Source organism: Rhamphochromis longiceps, linkage group LG18, assembly GCF_057381845.1.
Source record: "Rhamphochromis longiceps isolate RC_006_pf linkage group LG18, R_longiceps_female_GT1.1, whole genome shotgun sequence".
Lineage (NCBI taxonomy): Eukaryota > Metazoa > Chordata > Actinopteri > Cichliformes > Cichlidae > Rhamphochromis > Rhamphochromis longiceps.
Genome location: NC_140574.1, coordinates 24,437,746 through 24,461,490, shown reverse-complemented (window position 1 = coordinate 24,461,490; position 23,745 = coordinate 24,437,746). Strand labels below are relative to the sequence as shown.

At 40.3% G+C, this 23,745-nt stretch overlaps 1 protein-coding gene and 1 long non-coding RNA gene across 3 annotated transcripts in view; one reads left to right on the top strand and one right to left on the bottom strand.

Moving 5' to 3' along the window:
- Positions 1-11,819, bottom strand: part of kcnn1a (potassium intermediate/small conductance calcium-activated channel, subfamily N, member 1a) — a 67,860-nt gene extending 56,041 nt beyond the window's left edge. The window contains exon 1 of the mRNA XM_085389332.1: positions 10,460-11,819. Coding sequence (XP_085245458.1) covers positions 10,460-11,755 — 1,296 coding nt within the window. The 5' untranslated portion in view covers positions 11,756-11,819. The remainder of the gene's footprint in view (positions 1-10,459) is intronic.
- A 6,960-nt stretch (positions 11,820-18,779) lies between these two features.
- On the top strand, positions 18,780-23,104 carry LOC146648346 (uncharacterized). Of its 2 annotated transcripts, none has more exons than XR_014908570.1 (5): positions 18,780-19,134; positions 19,835-19,900; positions 20,495-20,650; positions 21,103-21,195; positions 21,488-23,104. It is a non-coding gene; the product is annotated as an uncharacterized LOC146648346 (long non-coding RNA). The 2 variants fall into 2 exon arrangements; XR_014908571.1 differs by lacking the exon at positions 18,780-19,134 and adding an exon at positions 19,222-19,291.
- The last annotated feature ends 641 nt before the right edge of the window (positions 23,105-23,745 follow it).

Sequence of the window (23,745 nt, the reverse complement as noted above, 5' to 3'; positions counted from 1 at the left end):
CCACTCCCAACGGATAGCTTCAGCTCGCACATCCAAAGTATAACCTGGTGACTGATGCACCAACCGTTCTAAAATTTGGGTCATACACATGCTCATTGAACTGGTCTCTGAAAATACCAAAACATGCTCCCCTAGGGACACACCATTCAACCTTTTTTCATAAGACAGCACAGAGCATGTGAAAATTCCTGTAATGACTCTTCCTCTCGCTGCTTCCTCGAGAAAAAGCTTTATTGCAAATAGGATTTAGGGCAACCATACAACTCTTCAAGAAAAGTGAAAATCTTATCTGGATATTCCCTCTCTGCTCTTGGTCCGTACACATATTACTAACCCTGATCTCATTGTTAGCTTCCCCTTCCAAATGTTCACATATAAAATAAGCTTGATCAACAGGTTTTAAGTTTCTGGTTCTCAATGTAGCTTTAATTTTCTTCACTGCAATCCCAGAAGAGGCCCTAAAAACTGGACATTATCTTTCTCTAGAAATGTACAGTAAACGTTCAATAGGTACAGTAAGAGCAGGGTGAGAGTCACCAGCCGGAGAGCCAGTGCTTGAGCCAAATGCTGCCGGCAGGGGATTAGTTGCCTTTTCCTGTAGCAAATGTTCTTTTTCCACCTGTAGCTGCTGAACCAAGTCCCACAGCTCTTGAACCTCATTCCACATTATGGGAGACAGAAGAGATTAGTTCAGTATGACCACAAATTGGCCTGCAGGGATTCCACAGCCAACGTCGAAAGGTCCCTTGAAATGCACACTGCTGTTTTTGTTCAAACATGAAAAAATAAAGAACTAACACTTTGTCTCAAATCAACTGACCAGTGTGAACCTGTCGACACCGCCAGAATCTGGCCCCGCCCTCACATTTAATTATCTAAATTCTAAGGAACACGCTTGGTCAAAGAAAATGAGCTGAGACAAACAAAGCTTTCCCCAAAAATTATTTATAATTTATTTAACAATTTTCAAAATATTTCTTTTAATATTAATAAATCTTAAATACAATCACTATAATCAATCACAAGAAAAAGAAAATTAATTAGAAAGGGTGGCCCTACAGGCTGCTTGCTGGTTTGTCCAAACCTCCCCAGCCAGACTCCTCTTTATCCGCCAAAAAACATACTAGTTGTTATTAGGGCTGCCACGATTTGTCGACTAGTCAAGATTACGTCGACTATCAAAATCGTCGACGACTGATTTAATAGTCGACGCGTCGTTTGAAACTTTGTACGATCACAAAAGACGCAGGAATAAGTGGCAGGATTTAAGAGTGTAATAACGGACTGAAACAGAAGATGGCAGCATTGCATGTACAAGGATGTCAGCTACCGTTAAACCCCGAAGAAGAAGAAGAAGAAGAAGAAGAAGAAGAAGAAGCAGCTGTGTCCCAGAATTCATAGCGCGGCCCAGCGCAGTTTCCAACAATGGCGGCAGCTAGTTAGTTTTAATGTTACTCTTATTATTCTTTCTGGGTCACAAAATAAACGTTTAACATATTTTCAGGCGAGAATGTAGCTGTGTAAACCTCAAATATCTGCTCAGTTTATCAGGACACCACATATTTTCAAAAGCGCTCCGACGTTTTCGGAGACATCTGTTACCCACTAGCTCGTTAGCGAGCCGGGGGCTAGGCTCACTAGCGCCGTGAGAACACCGGACTCCCCGCAAATCGTTTTCAAACCCACCGCCGTCTTTCGCTACTCAGGTTAAATATATATGAGTCACTTAGATAACTTAAAATGTTATTGTTTGGCTTTTTTTTTTTAGTATTTTATTTGTTCCTGAGTAAATCAGTTTGTCTGAGATTAAAGTTATAGTTTTTACACAGCTGAATAAACGTCAAGCAGACAGCTGATTATCAGAAGTGTGAGATGCTCCAGAATATACTCCAGTGTCCTGTTATATTTTAGATAGCAAGGAGTTTATTAATCTTCACCGAAACAATCTGCAAATTTCATTAAAATTCAATAAACTATCATCTTGTCTTTATTTTTAGTTAGCACAGACCTTAAACACTTAAAGCTGTAAGCTAATGATAGTTATATAAGAGCAGATGCTGCTGGTGCAATAAGCTGTAGTTTTACGTCTAATGGATGATGATCTGATTAGTCGACTAATCGCAAAAATAATCGGTGACTAGTCGACTATCAAAATAATCGTTTGTGGCAGCCCTAGTTGTTATTAAGCCGCTGTTTTCTTTTCCTCGTCATCAATTATTCCGTATATGATTACCTGATGTGTCTCACGGAAAGTGCTCACCAACAAGCAGATCACCCGCGCACAGCATCCTCACCACCAGCCTTGCAGCACATTTCTACACACACAGCTATAACCACGAGCATGATAATCAACTATGTAAAGTTGCAGAATCCCTTACCGGTAGCAAATAAACAGAATCTGCTTGGTCTCTACAGAACCAAGCCACAGCTCTGCCGCGTTGCCACATCTGACAGCCTAAACGTTATGCACAGCTGTATGCGACTGAGACATTTAAAGAGCCACCCAATCCTGGCTGGCATCTTTCTGCACAAGGGGGAGGGCGTGCAGCACTAGACAGCACTCCTTAGTGCAATAAACAGGCAGACAACTGCCAGTTACAAAAGGTCCAACAGTCAAGCTGCAAACTCCACTGACGGCTAACAGAGTGAAAACATACCTTGGCTCTACTCGTGGGAAGGAGCGACGTGACCGAGGAAACCCCCCCAAGCACGCTTTCTTTCCACTCTTTGTATTCAACTAGACCGCAAGTAATTCAATACAACTCTTATTGTGCAGGATCATTCAAATGAAATGCAAATGAACTAGAACAAGTGGAGAACTATTTGAACACCTCTTACAGCAATGCCAGTGTGTGTGTGTGTGTGTGTGTGTGTGTGTGTGTGTGTGTGTGTGTGTGTGTGTGTGTGTGTGTGTGTGTGTGTGTGTGTGTGTGTGTGATGTGCAAACAGTGCTGTTAAGTGTGTCTTGCTTTTGGTAAAGACAAGAGTGAAATGACTTGTAAATCTAATAGACAGTCTTGCTCTGCACATGATTTCTTAACCAAACTCAGTAACCCAAAGAGAATCTGCTACACAATACAAGGCTGATCTCTCTCTATCAGCACACATGGTAACATTTCAGAGCAGACGAGCAGCATAGAATTTGAACACAGCGTAGCACACACAGACACACACAGACACACACACACACAAAACTAGGGAAAACAGTTTAACAACAACTATATAATTTAACCTCGTAACTCTCCTCGAGCTGCACAATAATACCATATCTGTCATTTCCATCCGCTGTTTGCTCATCCTGTCATATGGAGGGAATGTAGTGAGTGCTCAAGTGATGCTCGGTTGAGTCACATTTTAACTTTGGGTTACACATCACCAGCTGCTAGTTTTGCCTCTTTTCTGTAAACTGGTTGTACTCAAAAGTGTGTTTTTGCCTCAAGTAGTTGTTTCTACCTTTATCAGAAAAGAAATTCTTGTATATTTTGCTCTCCTTTGCTGGAGGTTGCTAAGGTAGCCCCCCTTTTAGGTATTAAATTACTTAGGTGATCGGAGACCGACACATGGCTCTTTCTCTCAGACATGTCTGGGCTTGTGTCATCGCTGTACACAATAGGGAAGTTGATGCACGATGTTGCTACATCCTTCATATCAAGGTATGGCACTTTTTTTTAATCACGTAAAACTTTATACCAGGACAGCATGGTATGGCATAGTCCTAATTGTAAACAGTGTTGGATGCAACAGTTTACTCTTTGTACAAATAGTTAGAATCTGATTACAATACTGAATAGTTAAATGCAGACACTGTACCTACAAATCTAGATAGCTACACTTTAGCCTACACTTTATAAAATACATCTAATCAATCTCATGTTATAAATCTATGACACTCTGAATGTAGAACTGGGCTTGAGCAATATATGTAACTACTGTATATATGTAAGGTTACATCCATGATAAAGCAATAATGGTCAGATTTACATCAGCCAGACTGAAGTTGAAATCTTAAAACTAAATCTGAGAAATAAAAGCAACATTCACATGCTGCACTGTGCAAAAGTCTTGAGCCACCTCTCATTTCTTTAGATTTTCTTCCATGGAGAAAGATTTTCTGTCACAGTGGTCTTGAACATTAGTTATTCAGTCTTTCTGAAGGTCTTTCACAGATTTCCTTTAAATATTGTCTGTTTTCAAATCATTGTCAATATCTGAGGAGGAGATCAGGAGAGAACAGTAAGTGTCTACAGCCATCTGTGAAACATGGTGGAGGCTCTGTCATGGTTTGGGGCTGAATTTCAGCCAGCGGTGTTTTGAACTTCGAAAAGTACTGTCTTTTCAGTCCACCATGAAAAACAATCTAGAAGGTGTCTTACTGGCAACTGCTTCATTTTTCAGCATGGTTGTTCTAAAAAAATACTGTCAGTGCAGTAAAAGCATATCTAAACAGAAAAAACACACATGCAACACTACCAGTCATGGATTGGCCTCCGTCGGCACCCAACAACGTTTTTTTAAATTAATTTGTAAGCAGCAACACATATTAGAAAAGGAAAACACCATGAAAGGTCCAGCACTCAAGCTACAAACTCCACTGACGGCTAACAGAGTGAAAACAGGCCTTGGCTCTACTCGTGGGAAGCCACGACGTGACCGAGGAAACCCCCCCAGCACGCTTTCTTTCCACTCTTTGTATTCAACTAGACCGCAAGTAATTCAACAACTCTCCTTGTGCAGGATCATTCAAATGAAATGCAAATGAACTAGAATAAGTGGAGAACTATTTGAACACCTCTTACAGCAATGCCAGTGTTTGTGTGGGCTATGCTGGAGTGTGTGTGTGTGTGTGTGTGTGTGTGTGTGTGTGTGTGTGTGTGTGTGTGTGTGTGTGTGTGTGTGTGTGTGTGTGTGTGTGTGTGTGTGAAGTGCAAACAGTGCTGTTAAGTGTGTCTTGCATGTGGCAAAGACAGGCTTGAAATGACTTGTAAATCTAATGGATAGTCTTGCTCTGCACATGATTCCTTAACTCAGTAACCCAGAGAGAATCTGCTACACAATACAAGGCTGATCTCTCCATAGCAACACACATGGTAACACAAATCTATTTCAGAGCTGGAGTGCAGTGTAGCACTTAAACAGACCGTAACACACGCACACACACACAAAACTAGGGAAAACAGCAATCAATTATTAAATGAGCTTCACGTTCATACTTACTGCCTGCGTATTTTGCCAGCTGCAGCCAAAAACTAAGAGGCCCCCACTGCTCAACACCTACCTCACTTCATTCAGCTTTATCAGAGATATACAGCGGTGCCACTCCTTCTAATGCGAGCTAGAATGTGAGCTGCCCTGTCTCTGACATTTAATTGTTCTGTCGGGTGTGTTTACTTTGAAGGTGTTGGCTAGCCCTCCAATGCATAGGCCAGTGGAAACATGGGCATCTAATGAGAGCAAAACAAACAGAGGCCCTACAACAACAACAGCAGGGAGATGATCGATAGAGAAAGTTTAAATGAACATAATGTTTCTCCTGGCATAAGCCTGCCAGTAAATCATAATGCTGTAAGCAGATCTGTCTACATCAATTGTTTCGAGTTCCAGCAGACAGCGTTACCTCAGCGTTATTACGGAGCCAACCCAAACACACACACACACACACACACACAATGATAAGATAAACTAGTTTTTTAAAGAGAGCCAGAAGCTGAATTACCTCAACATTTCCTTAATTTAGACAGCTCAAGTGCACAAGCGTCCGGGTAGGATTCAATTAGAAATAAACGATCTCGGTTACAAGAAATATTGAATGCCCGGAAAGGAGAAAAAATTACATGCTAAACAAGAAGCTTTAAATGGAGAAGAGCAACATCTGGCGAATCAAATGTTTCCTCGCCCTCTTTTAAGGAAATAATCATTCCCCTGCTACTGTTCAGACCTCTTGCAAACACAACCACGCTAAATCCTCCAGACAGCGTCAACGAGACACAAAGTTGGTTGCAAGTGGCACTTTGATATATACTGTGTTGACCTAGATCATATAGAGTGATTATAACCATGTTGGACCGCCATTTGGCAGGAGCTGCACAAAAGGTTTTACTGTAATAGCTTTCCTCCTCTTTCAAGCCATCCATTCTGCAGTGACACATACAACCTTATGTTCTCCTGAAAGAACACGCATACATACCGCTACAGTACAGTAAAGCAGGCCTGTTGCATCCAACAAATGTGTGATGCGACAGGTCAAAGAGAGAAAGGTGACACCAGGTTATAAATATATTTTTTTCTTCTTTTTCTTTTTTTCTTCTCTTCTTTCTAGATCGACTTTTTATATTGGTTTTCCCTTAAGGGCAGTTTTATCCAGTGTAAAACTGACTGATTTGCTGCGCAGCCTCTAATGCCACATTGGGTAAACTGAGAAGAAGTGAAATGATTAGCACATTGACAGGTTAGTTTGGTGACAGAAAATGAACAAGAAACTACTTAATAATTGATCATCGGTGCCATTTTTCTAGCAGAATTATAACTTATATCTTTCTTAAAAACATTTTAAGCTATATCGTTTTATTTGTGAAGACCTTTCTCTTGTGCTTGGATTTTGACTGCTGATCAGCTGTAACACATAGCTCCTCAGAAAATATAAGCTGACACTGGCAGGCCAATATCGTTGGGTGAGTTTAGCTATTTGCTAATTCATCAGTACCGGCCTTTATAACAAACAATACATGGAAATTTTAAAAGTAAAGAAGAAACACCCTTTAACATCGTATGAGCGTTGACATCACGTGGTTTGTCCACCAAAGCACACTCAGCAACTTCCTGTTAGCAACACGTGTTTGGAGTGACACAAACACAGCAACCAGTGTAAATGAGTAAATAAATAACTACACATAACAAGTGTTAAGAAAACATGTTTATGTTTTGTGTTTGTGAAAGAAAAAAAATATCTGCCGATATATCGGAATGTCCGATTTTATCAGATCAAAAAAATAATAAGACTGAAATCTTTCACTAATTTAAAAGTTCTCATTAGTTTCATCTCTTTTAAGTTCCAATTCCTGTAAAATTTTCAAACACTCAAAGAAACTAATATTCAAACTAAAACAATCAGACAACCTACTCGGTGGAGATATTTAAGTGTGTCTATAAAGGTGTGTCATTTCAGAATATTTTCTGGTTCCAGCCTCTTACATGGATTTGCTACTTTTCTCTAATCAGTATCGCTGAAAGTGGATCATTTGGGTGATCTGACCTGTTGTTTTAACAAAACAAAATTCTGAAGATGTCTCCTGATGCAATTGTTTGATTTTATCTTGTGTTTTTATAATTAATATTATTTTTTAAACTACATAAATTAGCTTAATGCCATAATTTGTCATTTATGGCATTGAAAAAGTGATGATAAGGAAAAGCTTGTAGAAAATGTTGTAGAAAATCTAAAAATCTGAGATGTTGCCCTACAATGCTCTATGAAAGTGCCAGGATGGATTCCCCCGGCTTGTGCTCCCACATGTCATCTTTGGTGTTCCAACAAGAGACAGAAGCCACGTTAATATAACAAAAAAGAGTGCAAAAAAAGGAAACCCACCTCGATTTCCATGACTCTGCATACAAAGCCTTGTATTTATTTTATCACATTTAAAATTTCAGACAAACCTCCTTTAATTCCTGGCATTGAATCAGACAAACTGTATCCCGATTAATCACAGGTGTCTGCTACACACAGTGTTGGTATATACTCAAAAAAAAACAACTTATTAAAGGAAAGCAAATCCACTGGTGTTTATGTGCTACAATGTCCCTGCAGGGAATATCACCATAGCAGTAAGTGGCAGGCATTAGAGTACTTACACAGCCCGGCACAATAGAAGCAGCAACGCAGCTTTCAAAGCACAATGTTACTGAGGCAGGACACAATATCGTACTACCTGCCATCAGTTCAGTGGGCTAGCTATTGAGTTTCAGGGTGTGCTGATACTGTAACCGTATACACTTTATCGGGCTTGTTCTGTCACAAGTGTTTTGTTTAAGGGATTTCAGATGGGTGAGGGGGTATGGGCTGTCTCATTAAGGGTGAGTCAATAAGATGTAACCACGATCCCACAAACGTCTGCGGATAAATAAGCATTTCTCGCCGTACCAAAATACTTGGCATGGTCAACCTGAGCGAGTGGAAAAGGGCTGTTACTTAACAGAGTTTCATAGCAGCAGTTCCTCGATTGTTTTTCTTTTTCCTTCGTTCTTTCGTCCTCATTTCCATTTTCATGATTGAAACGGGATTGTGTAATAGTTGTGTGATAATAAATGTCTTGTTCACAGTGCCAATTACATGCTGGAAAGCTGCATACAAATGGGGATAATTACAATACATAACGGCATTTTGATTATTTTTGAGAGTGCACAAAGTTCATCGTATTCATCTTGCTTCTCGTTCGGAGGCTTTTTTGTAGCCCTGACTGGTGTCCCACTATGTGCGGACACCTCAGACCATTTCACAGCTTTCAATGCCTCTGTGGCTCTTGAAATCACTCAATATCACGTTGGCAAAGGATTTTAAGCTTATTAAAAATCCCAGATTCTTTACACAGTAATGAGCATGCACTTGGACTATTGTTCATTTAATCTTTATAATGAGTTTTTACACTATAATTAGTGCAATATTGGCTCATTTGCTATTATATAGAGATAATAGTTTCGCAGCATTCTTATGTTCTTCCCAAACATTGTGTTTTCCATTCTTGTTCACTTGTTTGTGATTCACATTAATGTTTAACTAACTAACCAAAGACAACTGATACCTGGTGAACAACATATCACCTGTGCCTTCATCTATGATGCAGTGACGCCAGCAGCAGCACCAGAGCCGACCGTCATACTTCTGGTAATAACTTATAACATTATTTTTTAGGGATCTGGAGATCAAAGCAGACTCTGTAGTATGGACACAACTGTAATATTATGCAACTAGAAAAGGTAGAGACGCTACTCTTGATTTTTCCTTCACAGAGCCTGTGAAGTTGTTAACTTCAAGGAAAAAAGTGTACTTTTCCTGAAGCCACTTGGTCATTTTTGGACGTTTTGCTGACGCTCCAAAATCGAGCCAAGTTCAGAACAGTCGTGTCAAGGTGGTTCGATATAACACCTTTTGCAACTGGTGCCAGCTCAGCCTCAGAAAACAGCTGTGGCATTTTAAAAAGGAGCCTCTTGGTGAGATTTAGATGCTGCTGAGCCCTCATCAACGCCTTCCTGTTCCTTTTTTTCCCTGTCCTGTAAAAACTTCACCTTGACAGCAGTGGGAGGAAATGCTGAAGGGGGGGAGGAAATAACAAAGTTGGCAACTAACTTAATAATCATTTTAAAATGAAACAAAAACCTCCTAGGTCCATCAGTACACTCAGTCATGATTCAAGAACTAGATTTCTCAGTGTCACTTTTAAAAGAGTACTCGGTGTGCTGCGGGGGAACATCATCAGCAATCATTATCATCAACAATCCGGTTTAACACTTTCCAATTTATCTTTGTCTGCCTTATCTTTTCCTTCTGTCCAAACTACAATAAAACTCCTTACCCTCCAACTTTGAGTAGCCTAAAGAACATCAAGTCACTGTTTTATCAGCGACTTTGGAACAAATGGCTAACTGGATCAAGAAGCATTCATAGTTCTTTAAATTTCCCACCCCCTCCTTCTTTTTCCCCAATTTTTTGGGGATTTTGACAGACATACGCACATTCCACTTGTTGTTACCACTTTCACTTCTGATGTCTGTTGAGTTGTTATAACTCACTCCTACCCTCAGTTATTCCCATTTTTTATTTTTTGTACCCAGTCGATATTTAGTCGTCTTAATACAGTGTGGAATGCACTGTGGCTGTTGGGAGAGAGATCTCTGCGAGCAGGAACATGCAGCAATGTATGAAGTGAGTGTGCTCACAGAGCCAGGTATCAGGGCCTAATAACATTAAGCTGAGCACTGACTCTACTGTCTCAGAGCCAAAATATAAAAATGTCCTCATGTTCTGTGGAAAACACAAACCTCCCTGTTTCTAATCAGCGCCATTTGAATATTTCTAATGTACTGCCTAAAACAACACCGCAACATGGAACAGGTGTGTGCGCGCGCGAGTGTGCGTTTGGTGTGTGTGTTTTTGGACTTGCATGCGGACGCTTGTGTGTGACCACGCGAAATAAACAAGCTTCCAGGTAAAGAAAGGAAACACAGAGTTGGTTATATGTGCGGTAGTTTCGCGCATTCTGTTAAAGCCACCTAATAGATTACTGAATGACGATTCGCACACGAGTGCGCGCACCGAACGCGTAGGTTAATGTGTTCTATCAAAAATCATATCGCAGGCGTGGTCATTCACTGAAAATCTTAGGAGCAGTTTATTTTGTCATCTGGAGCTGTCTCCGCATGATAAAATGTGGAGAGGAGGGGAAGGGAGTAGGGGAGAAAAATCTACCTTGTGGAGGTCTATGCGTATCCTTTCCTCTCCTTTATGTGGACTCTCGGGCCACAGGTGATAGCTCGAGCCGTAGTTGGGGCTGTCTTTGCTGCTGTTGCTGCCGGTAGTCGCGGACGAGTTCCCCGCGTATGCCTGTTGTGTTACCGGGGGGGTTACGCGGGAGTCGCGGTTGTTTGGCTGGTCGCTCTGCGCGGTGATCCTCCCAGACTTATTGCGGTCTTGTTCACAGTGCTGCGGACGCTGGGGACAGAGCCCCAGTGCGCCTTGCTGCCGCTGCTGCCGCTGCTGCTGCTCTTGCTGTTGCAGCAGTGGAGCCCGATGAGTCCTACATAGCTCTCCTGAGTCGCTGGCGCAGTAGTTGATAGGCAAGCTGCTCCCCACCAGTAGCTGTTGCTGCGCTCGTAATTGTGGGATCTGTTGCTGCTGCTGCTGCAGGTCCTGAGTCTGAAACTCGAATGCTCTCCTAGCCTCGGTTGACTCGCATACATTTAAAGAGCGCCCTTTCTGTGAGTTTGCACGGATTTCTTCAGGGGAGGGGTCTTTCTGCTGGAGTCTTAAATAACAGTGCTGCTGCTGATGCTGTTGCTGCTGCTGATGCTGTTGCTGCTGCTGCTGTTGCTGCAACAACTGCCTGTGGTCTCGGTGCCCTCCTGCTCCTCCTCCTCCTCCCCTGCAGCGTTCCACGATGCTTGCCTGTTGGTAATTACTGGCACTCCTTCGGAGACGATCCCCCCTCTTAGATTCCCGGGAAAAGAGCAGAGAGGAAGAGGACGACGTTGGTGGCGGCGGAATAGGCGGCGGAATAGGCGGGGAGGGATGAGGTGGGAGAGGCTGAAAAGGATGGGACTGGTTTTGAGACAAGCTCGCCTCCTGCTCTGAAAAACTGCAGTGGCAGCTCGGAAAAACGGGCTGCTTCTCTGACTGCGGCGGCGGAGGCTGCTGCTGCTGCAGCTGAGAGCCGGCCGGGGCCCAGGGATCCTGGTGCAGGTGTGCCGGCTGCCCGGTGTTAGGTTCACTGACTCGGTGTGAAGGTCGCTGGGCGGTGTCGTAGCTCGCCAGAGGTAGAGGGTCGCCGCTGTGAACAGGTCTCCGAGAGGGCTGGCTCAGACAGGGGAGCTCCTGGAGGCTCTGGCGATGAGCGGCGGTGGTAGAAGTGCGATCTCGGTGGTGAGAAGAGGGCGGGGGCGGCAGGCTGAAAACAGGCGCGACTTGGTCTCGGCTCTGCTTGCTGTTTCCTCGGTTTTCGTCGGGGATTTGGTGCTGATGGACAGCTCCCGCGTACCGATGCCGCATCCCCTTGATCGCCTCGTCTCGCTGTGGTTGCTCCTTTGCCGTGCAGAGCTCCGACACCCGTTCATTGCGATCAATCCCAGCAGAATAGGACCGACTTGTATCATTGGTAGGTTTGACCAAGACCTGCCTTAAAACGTCACTATACAGCCAAAACACCGCCTTCGACTCAATATCGGTCCATTCCCTGCCATGCGCACAGGTTGCAGCAGATCGATCACTCCCGAGTGTTAAAGATTGGCCTATTACAGGAGCGGGACTATGCAAGAAAGGTGTTTAAATCCCGCACACTGACGGGTCGATCATGTTAAGCCACTGCGGACCTAATGCATCGAGTTTGTCAGTGTTGCCATAACCGCCTTGTATAATCAGAAATCACTTTTTTACTGCTACGTCACCCATATCCAACATGCCCACATACATCCCGAGCGTCACTAAAATTTATGACCAACTCTGCATGATTGCCTTGTTCGTAAAGTATCCGCATGTTTAAGGGAAAAACACGACGGCAACAATTTGTGTCTGTTTGCACATCACATTTCCACTTGTTGGTCCATGGAAAGCACATAAAATCAACAGGCGTGTAGCCGATTACCTCATGCTATACAGCACAAGCCTTGCAGTATGGAATTTAATAATTCATGTGCATAGTTTTTGTATTACCAGGCAGAAATATTAAGAATGGGTGCTGCATTCAGAGCCCGCAGTCACCTCTCGCAGGCTGCCGTGTGTGACGCGCAGCTCGCAGCTGTTGCATGCTCTCACTAAGACATTGTACAGGCTTCACTGTCACAGCTGTGAGGGGATCGGTTAGATGGAGACAGAGAGAGGGGCTGGGCGCAGACGGCGTTGGTGCTGGAAGAGTTAGGACACGCATTTCTAAAATAGCCTATACTTGCCGGGGTGTCAAGTGGCCAGAGGACTGTCCGTCAAATATCTGTTAGTGCCATGCAGCTGTGAGGATTACTCATCCAATAATAGACAACTTGAATTACATAAGTTCAGATATATGTATATTTTTAAAGTCTGCCTATTTAAAATAGCCATATGTAGAGAAAAAAAAGTATTCTACACGTCAATACTTGTAAAACCCTGTTGGCCAGCTGTGCTGTAAAGGAGGGATAGTAATACAAAGAGAGATTTCATTAAAAAAAAATTAATTGTTGGAAAATACCCCTTTGATTTAGTAGGACCATTACATTTTGTTGCTTTGGTTGGAATTTATTATAGAACTGAGGTCTATTAAGTAAGTACATGGATTTTCTTCTGCAGCACGTTTAAAGCTTCTCCTTCAGAGGAGCACATAAAAATAGAGTAGCAATAAATTGCAGCATGGGAATGCATTGGGGATTAATCAGTAGAAATAAATGATTTCAGAGAAAACAAACCCATCGGGCCAACGTGCTTTAATGAAGGCCACTTGCACAGGTGTTGTGCTTTTAAAAGCAGAATCACTGTTTGTCTTGAACCCCTGATTGTGAAACTTCTCGACATTTGATGGTCAGACATTAGAAGTCTTGGTGCAGAATAGTGATAAGAAATAATAGATCAAAGACTGAAACTGTTCTAGGAGTAAGATATGCCTTTTACAGGACTTTGATCCTATATGCTGTGTGGAAATCTGTCTATTAAATTTGTTTCCTATTGTCCCAGGTAAACAGATTGCTTTAGAGTTGTGTCTGTTCAACTGATTTGTGTTGTAAATCTGGGATTCTACAAGGGTGGAGGGATGTTTTCCTTTCTTTCTTTTCTCTTTTGCTTGTTATGCCCCTCTGTGACCCCTATTTTCTTTGTAGAGGCAGCAGCAACTTTTTTGGCAGCTTTGAGAATTATTCATCCAATAATAGAAAACTTGCTAAAAAAAAAAAAAAGTTCTCATAGATTTTTTAAGTCTGTCTATTAAAAATACTCCCCTGAAGAGTTAAAGGGTGTTCTACTGTATAGTACTGTATAAATTTACCAGCCAATTTGTTGTGGACACCCATTCAAGTGCTTGTTAACATGAATATCTAACAAGCCAATCACATAGCAGTAACATTTAGGCATGTAGACGACCTGCTGAAATTTAAAGCGAGCATCAGAATGGAAGAGAAAAGTGATGTAAGTGACTCTGAAGTGCTGATCTGTGTGGGATTTCCCCACACAAACATCTCTAGGGTTTACAGCCAATGCTAAAAAAAATAAAAAATAAAAAAACAGACTGCAATGAGCAGCAGTTCTCTGGGTGAAATGACTTGTTGAGAGCAGACAATCGAAATTATCCAGAAGAGTATCTCTGAATAACACATTGAACCTCCAAGCAGATCAGCTACAACACCTGAAGACCACATCTAATGAGATGCTTAGAATCAGGAACTGAGGCTACAGTTCATAAGGGCTTGCTGAAATTGCATAACAAAAGACTGAAAACACTGTTGCCAGCCTCAGTTTGTCCTGTACAGTTTGGATGGCAGGGTCGGAATTTGGATTAATCAAATTGAAAGCCTGGATCCGCCCTGTCCTAATGGTTCAGGCTGGCAGTGATGGTGAAATGGTGTGAGGGATATTTTCTTGGAACATTGGGCTCCTTAGTACCAAGTCAACATCATTTAAACACCACAACCTACCTGAGTATTGTTACTGAATATATCAATCCCTTCTGACCACATCTCCTCTGATGGCTGCTTCCAGCAGGATAAATCTCCATGTCACAAAGCTCAGATAATTTTAAATTGGTTTCTTGAACATGACATTGAGTTCACTGTATTCAAATGGCCTCCACAGTCACTAGATCTCAATCCAACAGAGCACATTTGGGATGTGGTGGAACAGGAAATTTTAATCTTGGATGTGCAGCTGACAAATCTGCAGCAACTGTGCGATGCCAATCTGTGGAGCAAAATGAGGATGCTTCCAGCATCTTATTGAATCTATGTCATGGAGAATATAGACAAGTCTTAATGCATTTATTAGGTACACTAGCAAGGTGTACCTAATAAAGTGACCAGTGAATGTATGTGTACATTGAAAATGGTCTTCACAGGGAATTGTTGAATTGAATCAGGCCTGTGGGCTTTGTCCACTTCACAGTCAGTATGCAAAGAGGGTGAGTGAACCTTTTCACTGTGTGGACATGTGACTGTTGTATTGAAAAAGACTTCTGCATGCTTTTGTAGTTTCATGGTCTGATGGCTAGTATGTAAAAGTGTAGGCACAAACAACTCAAACACAGCATTTTAGCCAAGAGAGAGAAGCGGAGACTGAGCCAAAGAGACAGGAGAGGATAGAGGATGGAGATGAAGACGCAGCCAACTTTTACATCATACATTAACCATTCTTAATAAGTAATAATCCTTCCCTTAAAGCTGGCTCAGCCATTTGAAGGTTTGATGGGTCCGAAGACTGCAGAGGTGGCACACTTTGCCTAACAACTGGAAGAAAGCTGTGGTACACTCTGTTTTATAGCTATGTCTATGTACTGCAGGAATTTGGAGTAGAGCTCTGGCCAAGGCTGCATTAGAAACCTGAGCATTTTCATTAAGTAATTGGTCGCTGTGACCTGTGTGAGTTCCTAAGCAAGATGGAGTTTCATTTGCTAGTTTGGGAAGCAATGTTACTGCTTCCACGTGAATAATTAAACCAAACTTTACAACTGCTGGACACACACAAACACCCATCCACCAACCAGCCACACATGCCAAAACCCACACTTTATATCTCAGTTTTCCTTTTTTTTCTCCCTTCCTCCTGGTCCAGACCTGCAAAACAGCATATTGTGTGTCCTCGTCTCTGTCGGGTGCTGTAGGGAGACACTGTGACACTAAAATGGTAGAGGAGGAAACATGGAAGAGGCCAGTGGCTGCAGCATGTAACACAGGAAGTAGATAAGAAACCTGTAATTACAGAGAAAGAGAAAACCAACCAGGGTGAAGCGGAGAGATGTGTAAGAATTTGTGTGTGCGTGAGAGAGAGGAAGAAACTGATAGTGTGTGCATCTGTGAGAGAAACTGGACAGAGAGAGAGAGAGAGAGAGAGAGAGAGATATCTAAAAGAGCAGGTGCACCAACACAGAACAGATCAAAAGAGTTCAATTGAAAAGAAGAGGAAAACAAAAAATGCGCTGTACTGTGACATAAACCAAAAAATGATTATACACAGGTACAGAGATTAGCCATTAGCAAAACACAGAAAACATCCACACTGAAAGACCTGTTTCTAATGTTCTTTGCATCTCACTATGTTTGGTGTAATATATCCAATAGCATTTATTTAATATTAATGTGACAAGCTTTACATTTACAGTATTAGGTAAACTGATGTGACTTTGACTGAAGTGTTTGGCACGACTTGCTCAGAGACACTTTAATTGAGCACATGTGGGGTTTCAAACCAGAGTCCAGCTCCTTGTTACCAGCTGCGACACTATAGCAGGTATTGTTTTCAGCTTGTGTGTCTGTGTTTGGTGTTTGTGTGTGTATATGTGTACTTGTGTCATCACTGCAAAACAGCACTCTGCTCCTGGTGACGTTTACTGTAACGTGAACTAACCTAAAGGTGGTTTTAACTGCTTTAGCATAAAGTACATCTACGAGGGGCTGATTATGCACACCAAAATGGTTTGTACAACAAAGCTGAAGACAAATGGACATCACATCCTCTGTCATAAACTGTCATAAACAGAGGGAGATGCAGCAACTGTTTGAAAAGATTTTATGGAAAAAGCCTTGAAAAAAACAAAAATTCTTCGCTCCTATACCAGCGTAAATGTGGAGGTATGGTCTGAGTGAGGACACTTGATGTGCACCCTATTGAAAAAAAAAAGCAAAGAAAAAAGGAGAGAAATCACACTGAAGGAAGTCAGCTGTTAATGGAGTTCTTTCAAAATAAAGGTACAACTAACAGGTTACGAATAGTTTAGCTAAGAGCAGTTTAGGCTAAGGTTTGCTATATAAAGCTTAGCAATACTAACATCAAATAGCATTAAGCTTAACTGTATGTTGGACCAGTGGTTCAGAGAACCAGAGAAGAAGAAAGAAGTAGGCCTGTGTTGGACTAGTGGTTCTCAACTGGTGTACAAAGAGGTAAACGAGGCATTTTGAGGTACATTTTAGGGTAATGAGATAGCATATTAAAACAGTACAATGACAATGCTTCCTTAACTTTAGATAAATGGGTGTAGGTTGATGGCAATGGATACCTGTGTGCACTCTCACAAAAGCTTTCATGCATTACTAAATCATCCAGAATATTCACAGCAGCACCAGACGTGCTGTATGTGGCCCGTTTAACTTTTGTGTTCCATAATATTAAAAACAGTAATAGAAAACGGATGTTAGACCAATTCACATCTCATAAAGCTGATTTAATCTGATGAATGTTAACTTATTTCTATTAGGCTAATTTAACTTTAATGTTAGACCTTCATAAAAAAAAATGTTTTGAGACTTACCTAAACTTTCATCAGTTATCATGAATATAATTACATTATTTAAAATTAGTGCGGTGTGCCTTAATGATCAGGTGTCACCACTGTTGTGTCTTAGCACCAAAACAAAACCGTGTAGCAGATAATGAGCAAAAATATATGATACAGACTACACATTCTGCACGCTGTGAAATCAGGGCTGAAATGGAGGAGATTTTAAACTGTCCAGAGTTATGGACATTTCATAGAGGCCAAAACGGAGAGAAAACGATGCGTTTTCAAACGAAAACGCATTAGTGTGGACGTAGCCTCAGGGAGGAGCAGCCATCTGCCACACCTGGTTGGAGGTGAGACGAGGAAGACCATGCAAGAGACACGCTGTGGTAGAGGACCCAATCAGGGTGATACTATGAGGTCTTTAAAAGATAAGATGAGGCCTGATTGTTCAAGACTTAAAAAAAAAAACAAAGAGAAAAAAGCCAAAATCTCATTTCAGCGTGCACACCTTACAGTGGATGGCAATACTGTAACAATGAGACTTTATTTATCTTCCTCTTATACCTTACATGCATTGAATAATTTTTCTTGCAACCTTTTGCCACTCGTGAAATTCTGACAGATTGTCATAAATCTGGGAAAAATGTGGATTAGTTGTTATTTAACAGTGTAGTCTGATTCTTGTCATTGCTCTCTTGTTCTGCACAGAGGCCTTACCACCAATTGAAATCCAAATTAGTCACTCAAGTAATTGCAAATCAATAATATTGCAGCAAGCTTCGTCAGTGGTGTAATTTTGAGAATAAAAAGTGATTCTGCATCCTAAATGACCAAAAACTCATCAAAGTCGCCAACAGTAAAAACAAAAATTGCACTGCAGAATTTTCATGTTACTGTGACAATTAGGGAAACACACACACGCACACCTCTCTATCAACACAGATTAGGCAATTTAAGAGAACACCAACTTTGAAGTAAAACGAGTGCACGAAATATAAAGGTAAAGGTCTCCACCAAAGATCTAAAATAAAGTTACACTTTAATTCATTGCTTTTAGGGTATGGCTTAGTGAGAAAACCCTTTTTTTCCTTTTATATTTCAAATAGCAGTCGTAAATGACTTTATCACTGCACAAGCACATCGGAAGGCTGTTATAAAGACAAAGCTTATAGTAAATATCATATGTAAACAATGTCATTAAGTTAAACAAAGGTTTCCAAATCACTTCTTTCCACATCAACTTCTCCACATTGTTACTTTTTTCCATTATAATGGCTGAGTGTATGGGAGCCATCTTGATATTCACTGCATGTTATTTCTATGGCTGTCATCTCACTCTAAAACTACTTACTGGGACAATGCCTCAAAGCCAGACTTTGGTGCAGTGGAAGCAAAAGTAGGCCTTTATACAGTGACCAGTGAATAATGTGACACATATTCTGCGGGACCAGTGCAGCTTGCCTGTGCTAATGCTGATATGCTCCACACATGATGAACTACCTGCGATCCCAGAGATAAAAAAAAAAAAAGAAAGAGTCGTGACTCAGTTCAGCTGCAGCATTAACACGCTCGTGGTGCAGTTAGTGTGAGATGATACCAAGGGGCAGGCTCGACACAGCGCGTCTGCACTCAAAAAAATGAATGAGGTGGATTGTTCAGTGTATATTAATTATTTATTTTCATTTTACTTAAAATATATGTTTTTGTTAAGTTAACATATGTTTTTCTAATCAAGTCTACGTAATTGTGTCTATTATTCAACGTACATAATACTAATGTGTTACTTGATCGCATAACATTTAAGTTAAGTCAATTAGGATCGATATACCTTGTATATCCACAAGGTGGCAGTAATGCAAAAACAGTTGTAATGAAACCGCGCAGAACAAGAAGGTTTCACGGCTTGTGCCTGCTCATGCGCAAGACTTCAAATTTAACTGAAAAAGGCTGTTTTGGCGCCAAGCTACTGTTTCTTTGAGAGGTAAGACCACTTTTTTTCTTTGACTATGTTGTGTAGTATCTATATGTCCAGCATGGTTATATTTTGCGTTTGTCTTACAATACATGTTATATCGTTTGCGTGCGCTTGTTTTACATTAGTTTTACTGGGTCCTGGACATGCTTATTTTGTGGACTGTGTAAGAAACATTTTTATTGTTTTTTGTTTTATTAAGGGATTAGCTACAGGGGTTCATGGGGTTATTCTTTCAAGGGGTTATTTTTCCATTTGCTTTCTTGGGATTCCTTTTCTGTAATCCGAGAGTCGGAAATATCGAATAGGATAGCAAGGATAGCATAAAGTGACATTTAAAATCCAAAAAGTCAAGGGCGAAAGCCACTGTGACACCATTGTTCTGCTCTATCAGTAATCTGTATTATGTAAAAATGGTCTGTAAATACAGCATGTTTCCTAGCGGAGTTATACATATCAATGTAGTTATAAATTACAGTTTGTGAAAGTACACACTTAATTTTTTTAATAAAATTATTCAAGACATATGAGTGGACAGACAATGGAGGTCGACAGACCTGGTGATAATTGCTTCTATAGAAAGTTAGCACATGGCAGTGTCAATCTCTTGCTTTTCTTCTGAGTAGTATTTTATTTAGTTGTAATTCAAACAATAATTTGCTTCTTGAAATTAAGTAATGAATTTCTTGTTTTACTTTATAAATCTCAGATCCTGCCTTTACCTGCTCCCTCCTATACTGATGTGGTGTATGTGGTACTGCTGAGCTTGTATGTGGTATGTGAACTGTTATACTTTTAAAAACAAAACTGTTTTATAAGTTAAGTTTTCTTTTGTGACCCATCCCATGCCCCTGTTATTTCTTCTCCACATCTGAACCATGGTAAAGGTTGCAGTTCAAGGGCCTGAGGCATGAAATTCTTTTCAGATCAGCTGTGATCAATATTTTTTGGAACTTGATAAATAACAAGGGGCAGGGATAGCTTAGTAGGTAAAGTGGTCGCCCCATGATCGGAAGGTCGGCGGTTCGAATCCACTTAACGGCTACCCTGAGGTACCCCTGAGCAAGGTACCGTCCCTACACACTGCTCCCCGGGCGCCTGCTTAGTGGGCTGCCCACTGCTTCACAGAGTGAATGGGTCAAATGCAGAGAAAAACAAGTAATTTCCCCATGGGGATCAATAAAGTATCCATTATTATTATTATTATTATTATAAAAGCTGTAATGGCTCCATTAGCATTTTGTGTAAATGTTTGTGTTAAAATTATAGCTTTAATGAGGTCTTACTACATTAGTTTTAGTTTGTATATGTGTACATATAGTATGTATATTTACAGTACAGTATGTTGTGTTTGTTGACATATTTTCAGGTGGAAGCAGAATATGTGAGGATTACTACTGCTGCACATGTTCCAAGGCTTTTTACACAACTTGACCAATACACTGACCAGCTCATAAAAGTCTTCAAGAAAAAAGGAGGCGTTGCAGGGAAGAAAATTAGACAAACTTTGGCCCCAGCCACACAGGTGCGTTATTCTGTTGGTAGCAAAATATTATGGCTAATAAGATCATTTTCAAATTTAAACAGCTAGTGTATGGTAGCTGCACAGTGCACTTACATTTATATTAAGCAAGACAAAGTTTGGTACTCAAAACGTTGGAAAATTTAAATTACCTAAACATATGTAAAATCTGATCCCTTGATTTAGGTTAAACCAGAAGTGAATGTTTTTATGTTATGTTTTGAATGCAAAAAAGATGATGTATTAGTTTGTCTTTACCTCCATTATGGACATATATAATGTGGTGGAAACCCTGCCCAACAGGTTAACTATTCATGTCCATGTGATGATTAGTTGGTCTTGTGTACATGTCTATCTGTGCAGTGGATATGTCATTCATTTTGCGTATAATGTGAGTTTCTGTCATCCTAAAGTATTTCTGTTTTCTCTTCCTGTATCTCTGCCACTCTCTACAGAAGGAAAGTATTGAAAAGGGGAGGGAGTGTGTCCTCAGGGCACTACCTTTTTACCTGAATGAAGACCCAAGCATCCTCTTCAAAGAATAATTGGTTGGTAATTTTAGTTTAGTTTTTTATCTGTATTAAACCAAATTTTGAATAACTAATGTTGTTGCATGTTGTTGTTGTTGTTGTAATTTGCATGGAACCTGTTTAAATGTTTTGGGAAATCTTCTTGTATACCCAAACTATTTATATTTATCGTTGAATCTGTAGTCTGAAATAGTGGCACACTGGGGTGCATGTTCCTAATATTGTGTTTACGTCATTAAAGGGTAGCTTTGGCCCTTTTTCTTTCTTTTTTTAAAACTGGATGCCATTTTTCTATGTTTTTGTGTCTAAGCTACAGCTGTTCAGAGGGAGCTGGAACAAATTACCCTTGCTATCTTTACCATTGAAAGAGCTGATGCCAGCACTCCTCCAGCCGATGTGGGTATAACCATCTAGTGTGTCCTGCATGACCTGGAAGACCTGGCCTCTGCATGTGCACTCTTAATGGGTGGGATATATGCACTGAATCTCAGTTAACCTCAAGACTGAAAGCTTTCTTTGAAGTACTTCAGAAGCTCTTCCTTCATCTGTATGTCAGCATACTCTTGACCAAGGTACAGTTGCTCAAGAATACACTGAATGAATAAGCCAACCTTTAATTTGGATGATGAATGTTCTGTCAGATGGACAGAAGTTTTTCGGAGGCTGAATGGGAATAAAATGGTAATTTGTAAATGACAGATAACGGGAAAATTACATTTAAGAGAAATTTAGAACATTTTGAAAAGTTTGTAAACTACTACAATTTGAGAGATTTTACTGTTGTGGGGGGCTAGTAAGAGACAATCAAAAGTATTGAGATTTAAAGGATTTAATTGAGAGATGATACTGCACCAGAAATGTTGAAGGGTGGTGTGTATATTAGCGTTCAAGGCATATTGTTATGAGGTGGAAATATGTTCATATTCAGTTTGTGTTACATTGTGTGCATTGTAAAGGTAATTGCAATACATACTAAAAATAAGGGTAAGTTAGGAGGTTGATCTGATATCCTCGTGTTGGTGTTGTTCCCAGATCATCATACTAAATGTTGTTCCAGGATCAACATTGCAAGTGACCAATCAGAATGTTGTGACGTCATACTTTTGCGACTTCGGGAAAAACCGGCGTAAAACAAAAAACTGTACTTAAGCTGCGTGAAACCGCCTCTGTCCGCCGATCAACTGACCCTAACCCTAACCGTAACCCTTTAATAAACAGTAAGCAGAATTGATATTGTCCTTGCAACATTGGAATTTCATAAATGCACGAATGGCTTGGCGCGCAAAAGAATAACGTCACAACAATGTGACAACATTTTCATGATGGTCTGGGAACAACACCAACACGAGGATATCAGATCATCCAAGTTGGGAATGCAGGATGAATGTATATTTTGTGGACTTTTAAAGACGAACAATTGTTTCCATGTTAAAATGTTTACATCTGAAGTTTTTTGCCCAAACACTAGTAAAATAAATGTTGACAGTGGCAAGTGTTAAATGGTTACTGCTGTGCTGTTGCAAAAAAACTGAACGCTGACAAGCTGTTTTATTGTTAGACCATAATGTTGGCATGTTTTGTTAAAGTTTTATTTGGGATGGTGATGTAATTTTCTTTGATTGCTAATATCAGTGGACTATTTATTATTATTATTATTATTATTATTATTATTATTATTATTGTTGTTGTTGTTGTTGTTACATAAATTTTTTTTAAATTGTGGCTGTTGAGGTGGACACTTCACTTTGCATTGTTAAAGGAAAGCACTTCATTGGCATTGTGTTACTGGACTGACCCTAAGCAATCATTGCAAATAGCAACTTTGCTATCCATTTTAGACACTAAAAGAAAAAAACACTCACAGACCTTACTAGCATCACATGTGCATAACTCAAGTGTCATCTTATCAATGTGTTATGTGATCTTCAATGCGTTTTTTTTTTTTTTTCCTTCTATTTCTGGTAGATACAGACATTTAATTTAAAGTCTTGATGTTGCATCTGTCTACATACTGTTAATTACTAACCCTAATGAGCTGTTGTGTTTTATTTTGGACTGGGTTTACACAAATGCTCACTGAATGTGTTGGCAATAAAAGAAATTTTAAAAAATAAGTTGGATGTACTTAATTCATTTGTGTGGAACCTGTTGACAAAATAGATTTATGTAAAACTAATTAATAAAGCACAAGGTGGCTGAAAATATAATATTTGAATTAATCTAACTTAAATTTAACATTTTACTGCCACAAATAAGAAATGTGTTGAAGTAACTAATCTAAACTATCTAACCTGAAAATATATCATCTTTGTTCATACAACATAACTTGATTTAGTTAGTCTTAAATATGTCTTGTTAATCTTAAGTAGTTTTTTTTTAAATTAGATGAACTAAAGATTTTTGCTTTAAACTAACATAATTCAATTTCGTGGAACCTGTTGACAAAATAATTTTAATTAAAGTCAACGTTTCATTTTTTTGAGTGTGGGAGATACAGGCTGCCAGCCGCGGCAGTGGCGGTGGAAGGGCCCCGTGCCCAATGGTGGAATTTATCTCTGACAACTAAGA